At 34.7% G+C, this 6,075-nt stretch overlaps 1 protein-coding gene across 1 annotated transcript; it reads left to right on the top strand.

The window, feature by feature from the left end:
* The first annotated feature begins 682 nt into the window (after positions 1-682).
* Positions 683-5,728, top strand: LOC133177566 (arginase, hepatic-like). Its single transcript, XM_061312538.1, has 7 exons — positions 683-785; positions 3,328-3,510; positions 3,629-3,894; positions 4,484-4,540; positions 4,640-4,744; positions 4,959-5,095; positions 5,219-5,728. The coding sequence occupies exons 1-7, from the start codon at positions 726-728 to the stop codon at positions 5,410-5,412; spliced, it is 1,002 nt and encodes a 333-aa protein (XP_061168522.1). The 5' UTR covers positions 683-725; the 3' UTR covers positions 5,413-5,728.
* The last annotated feature ends 347 nt before the right edge of the window (positions 5,729-6,075 follow it).

The following is a 6,075-nucleotide window of genomic DNA, read 5'->3' as shown; positions in this document are numbered from 1 at the left end:
AATCTATAGGTAATCCATTTTTTTTTATCTAGTGCAGGTCTGTCAATATACATAAGTCAACCGTGAAATCATTAACGTAAATATTCGTACCGTAAATATATTTTAATATATATATATATATATCATTAATTTTGTCATGACAGTTAGTACCTGGATTGTGATAATGAGTGGTCGGAGATGTTACGGGGTCATTGACTCCCGAACAACCGCTTTTTTCTCCGAACAAAAGGATTCAGTGTCCTCCTTTAGTGTCCATAAGCAGCGATGTTTGGGTCAGAGAGAAGCATTTCTTTTAAAACGTAGAACTCTATGGTTTGGGGCTACGGAATGTGTTTATCTGTTTATGTTTGTTTATGAGAATATTATGATTGATCCGGAACCACTTCTATGGTGGAAAATTTTCAAAACGGTAAGTTTCCATTGACCAAAAAAAAAAAAATCATTACACAATCACAACAATATTGATAACATCGTAGTTTTAATGCCTTGTGATGCCCTCATTGGATCCTCACAAGAATAATGTTTTCATTGGTCATGAGTGACACACCTCCTAAAAAATCGTGTAAACACAACTATGTCACGCGTTAGAAAACGAAGGCAAATTCTAGCAATCTGATTGGTTTAGGGGGACACACCTCCCTTTAAAGTCACATGGTCACTCTGGCCTATAAAATTGCATTGATTGATTATTTTTTCCAGAGTTTTCATCATTTTTAAGAAAGAATATGCTGCACTACAGTGACAGAAAAGTGGGAATTGTTGGGTGTCCTGTGCATCATGGACAGGTAGGGATATCTTCATCTTTTCTTAAGTTCTATCAAATATATATATATATATATATATATATATATATATATATATATATATACTGATAGCAATTATTATTGAATTCTGAATATTCCATACAGACCTTCCGAGAATCAATATTCATTAAAGAATAAACAAACAAATTTTAAAAACTATCACCCTTTGCATTTGCAGAATGATAAACACATGTCAGTTTGAAAAATTTAAAATTTGCATTTTTTCTTTCTCTTGATGTATTCTGAGTGCTTGTTACGTTTTGCGACATATTTCCATTTTATTGGATATCAAGGACAGCGCCCACGTCAAATTTCATTCCATTGGTTGAAAGGGACAGCGCCCATACAGAAATTGAGGGAAAATTTAAAGATTAAAGAATTTCATACATTTTCCATCGCCTGTTTCTTTTATCTGGGCTGGGACCCTGAACTTGTTTGTTAGTCGAGCGGATTAGCGTCTGGATGTTTGTTATAAAGAACGACTGTAAATTGGGGTGGAGATTAAGACTTAGAAAACGAACTTTTTTTGAAAAAGCCGTCATTAAGAACAAATCCCCGGGCTTCCTTTGTAAGCCTTATTCTTTAGATAAACATTGGGATACAGTATTTGTCCCCAATCCAAGGTCTCCAATAAATTGGGTAAGGTTCTAGACAACGTTGATATGTGGAACAAAGCGCGTATTTATGATCTTTAAATTTCTTTCCATTTTTTTACTTCTTGGATAAAAAAATATATCCTTAAGTACATGTATACTGGTATGCATGCATTAAATTCTGTTTTAAGTTTTGTCATACGCAATTCTTGTTATTATTTTATTGCATGAGAGTAAGATAATGGGCATACATTTAAATGTCACAGTGTCTAATGATTAAAATAAATATTGTTCATATATTTGATGTTCTTCTTTAATCAAATGAGATTTTGTCGTCTTTTTTTTTTTTACTTTTAAAAGAACTTGTACACATGTATTGTGTTCAATCATTGATTAAAAATTAGCCTTAAGATACTTGTCTGTATCAAAAAGTTTCACACACAGGAGAACAATACCAAAAATATCTGGCTTAATTAAAAAAAAAAGATTAGGAAGTTTTCGAAAACTAATGAATATTATAACTTGTTCAAACATGTTTAAAAACAGTATTTAGTTAATAAGAGTAAAACAATATGGTTGTAGTCACGAAGCATTTATGTAAAGCTTCATTTTGAAAGGACACATTAAATACGAAAACTTGGTCTCAAAAATGATTAGAAAAATTAATGTCAGGTGCGCGCGACAGGCAGCCGCAAACAGACATAGATAAACGAGAAAACATTTTGGTGACCGGGGATTTAATCACTTTAGCGTTCTGTATATAAAGACATATGATTCCTCTAACGAATAGTCATAACTGACAGGCAGAACTGCCTGTGAAACATGGAAGAGAGATTAAAGGCTTTACTTGTGCTCATGTACAATTTTTTTTTTTTTTTGGCCGGGAAATGTAATGTGTAAATATGAGAATTTGATATTCAATAAGTAAATCGGAGTTGCTACATTAAAAAAAAGAAAAAGAAATGGAACATCGCAAAAAGTGACCTGAGTGTCTATAGCTTGATTTTCTGAGGTGAAGTTTCTTGGGATATATGTGTATTTATACAAATTAAGGGGTGATGTAAAGGTCATCATGGAATAGTTTTGTACTAAGTGTAGCGCCATACAACCAGATGCTGGTTCATTGATCGGACTCGGAAATCAACCAGGCGAGAGGCAGGGACGGAAAAAAACATCTTAACATGTGCGAAACTACTTCGGTGTTAAGAGAGCGTGTAAATCTAGCATGTAATTTGCAGAATTAGGAATAGATGGGATAGATTGCCGTTTATCAATTTATAAACAACGAAAACACAAAGCCACGATACACTGTATTTATCATAATCTTTTTCTTCCGGAAAACTAGGATACTTCTGCCTTCCTTCAGTTCAGAACAACGAAGTATGTTTTTGTCTTGTAATGGTTTCTCCATTTAGTTTTTCCAAAGCTCGTTATTCACCGCTTGATCAAGATCAGGAATTTTTGTTTTGAAGTACTAAGTAAATCAGGTTGATCCATGTGCCGCTCTACACGTGTCCGTAAACATGGATTTAGAACATTTTCAATTATAGTATGGAACTAAAGAAAAAATGACGTAAGCTTCACCTAATTTGATCATACACAAGGATAAAATCTCAACTTTACGACTTAACACTCGCTGTGACATATGTATACAGGATACGTAACTGTATGATAGCTTGATGTATGTCATCGCATTCCGAAAGGCTACAATATCGATAATACTTGGATGTGCTCGAATTAGTTTCCTATTGATAGAACTAGAAATTTAGAAAAATATAGAGTTCTGATAAAATACAGTTATAAATACTATTTGCAAAAATATATATATATATTATGTACATTTAACACGACTATTTTCTGTGGTACCAGATTCATGCATGTGTACATGCATTTCATTGACGTCAGTTTATGATGATTTTTTTTTCACGTAGGCCAAACCCGGTACAGAGCATGGTCCTAACGCTTTGAGAGAAGGGGGTCTGATTAAGAAGCTGAAGGGGCTAGGACTGGACGTTCACGACTACGGTGACGTGGGGACGCCAAGTCATGAGGATGACCATCACTTCGATCTGCCCGTCAAGAATCCCAAACACGTAGCCACGGCCTCCGAAAATGTAATTCCATTTCTTTCTAAAAAATTATAAGCAAACAAAGAATGCGTGTTAAATTAAATTAAGTTTTTGCCAAAATCAGCAAAAGTAGCACCAGCCAATAATGTCACTTATTTCCTAGATTGCTGCTGATGTGTACAATGTCATCAAATCAGAGAGGGTTTGCTTGGCTCTGGGTGGAGATCACAGTATGGCCATTGGTTCGATTTACGGACATTCATTGGCGCAACCGGATCACGTGGTAGTATGGGTTGATGCGCACGCAGATATAAATACACCACTGACGTCATCCTCTGGAAACATGCATGGAATGCCTTTGTCATTTCTTGTGAAAGAACTGCAGCCATACATCAGCAAGCTTCCAGGATTTGATTTTATCAAACCATGGTATTCATTTTTATTTATACTATGTTTACCTCTTTCGGACACTTTTCTTAGAAACCGGAAGCTCTTAATATGTTGACGGTGTTACCGTCGGGCGAACGCAGATACCTTTTCAATTTTAATTTAGATTAGGCTCTTCAAATCGCAGGTGACATTTGGTAAGTCTAGAGTGTGACGTCACATGACGTCGTATGTAAGTTGCATTACCAAAACGAAGTTTGAACAGTGCTAATTTTAATTAAGAACGTTTAATCTACTGTTTTTCTGCTATATATCAATTAAACCAAGGCGAGTTTATAGTTTTTCTTTGAACTTGTTACCGCGAGAACGTAGTTTGCGGCGAGATGCAATTCGCTTAAGATTGTGGGTCCAGAGATCCCTGCGGAAAAAATCATTTGTATCAATGTGCAAAGTTTGAATTTTCTCTTCGCCCAGGCGTTGTCGTCAGAGCTCGCAGGGACGAGCGGCGCTTTGTCGCGCAGCTCCCTGCGCTCGCTATAAACCAGGAAACCTTATATCAGTTTCTTTCTTTTTTACAATTTTTCTTGGAGTCATTTAATTATTTGTAATACATATCTTTCTTGTTTTGCAGTTTGTCTGCAAAGAACATTGCCTACATCGGTCTTCGTGATGTTGACCCTGGAGAAAGGTAAACTTGTGGAAATTTTCTATCGGAAATTTAATTCAATATAATTGCTATCTTATTGCTCATATACAACATGAGTTACATATGTTTTCCTTCTATCAGATATATCATAGAGAAACTTGGGATTCATTCCTTCTCAATGTCAGAAGTGGACAGACATGGGATCAAAGAGGTTGTGGAAAAAGCTATGCATTTTCTGGACCCTGAGTAAGTTAAATATTTATGTGCACTATAAAATCGACATTAAAGATTAAAGGAGTATGAAAAGCTTTATTTATTGTTTCGTTGTAACAAAATTTTAACTCAAACAAAAAGTAAGGAAAAATATAAAACGATTGAAATTTACGAAGTTTAAAAATTGTGACGTTAAGATTTGGAAAAAAAAGCCTTGTTATTTATCATTTTTATCTCGTTGATACAGGGGAGTAAAACCTATTCACCTGAGTTTCGACATTGACGCTTTGGACCCGTCCCTTGCTCCCAGCACTGGTACCCCCGTTCCTGGGGGTCTATCCATCAGGGAGGGAAACTACATTTGTGAGGAGCTTGCTGCCACAGGTATGCGCAATTGCATTAACGGTTACGTAATTACAGAGGGATGTTATTCATTTTTCTATATAGGATTTCGTAGAGTTGCGACGTTTGAGATTAAAAAGTACTCACTTTATTTTTTTTTTGCAGGTCGACTGTCATGCGTAGATATAGCTGAAGTGAATCCAAGTCTTGGTAACGATCGGGAAAACCAGATCACTGTCAATTCGGCGCTTCAAATCATTACGCACTGCTTTGGTGGGCGACGCCAGGGTGTTTACCCGAAAAATTACCAAATACCGATCCCGATGCACACAAATGTTGTGGCACCGCCTCCTTCGTAAAGACAATGCGGGGAAATGAAGTTGATGTTGGAAGGAACCATATTGCATAATAATGAGCAAATGAAATGTTTGGGAGATTCATTTTTGTAAATAAATTTTAATATGCATATTTGAGAGAGAGAAAGAAAGTGAGAGATTTTTTTTTTTACATGTGTCACCAAATCTAAACGTAGATTTGTAAACGAAAAGATAACAGATTCGATTTAGAAATTATATACTATTTAAAATTAACATTTTTATTAACATATCATATATGGATTGCCATAACCATTTGTGAAAAAAGTTCATATAACATTCGACATATATTTTTATTTTTTTAACAGTTTCTATCAATTTGTTGTTGGTTATTGTTATATTTGTTTATGTATGTACATGATTTTTGTACCAATTAACATATTATCTGCTTCTAATCTTTTAGATTTGTTAAATAAAAAAAAATGCGATCTTGTTTTTTTTTTTTTGAATTTTTAAAAGAGGGAAATCAAAGATTTATAATGCCATAGTAAGAGGAAACTTGAAAGGACTTAAAAATATTGAATCCCGTGCTTTAAATCAGCTGTGTGATTAACCAAGGACTTAAAAAAGATTTTAAGTTCCATTAATAAACAGCCCAGATAATGAGTCAGATGTCTGTTTAGAATCTTAAGAAAATATCGCAGTAAT

The sequence above is a fragment of the Saccostrea echinata genome, unplaced genomic scaffold, assembly GCF_033153115.1.
Source record: "Saccostrea echinata isolate AGI-Se365-2 ecotype Australia unplaced genomic scaffold, CSIRO_AGI_Sech_v1 ptg000002l, whole genome shotgun sequence".
In the NCBI taxonomy this organism is placed as follows: Eukaryota; Metazoa; Mollusca; class Bivalvia; order Ostreida; family Ostreidae; genus Saccostrea; species Saccostrea echinata.
The sequence above is the reverse complement of the archived record's forward strand: the minus strand, read 5'-3'. Positions and strand labels throughout refer to the sequence as shown.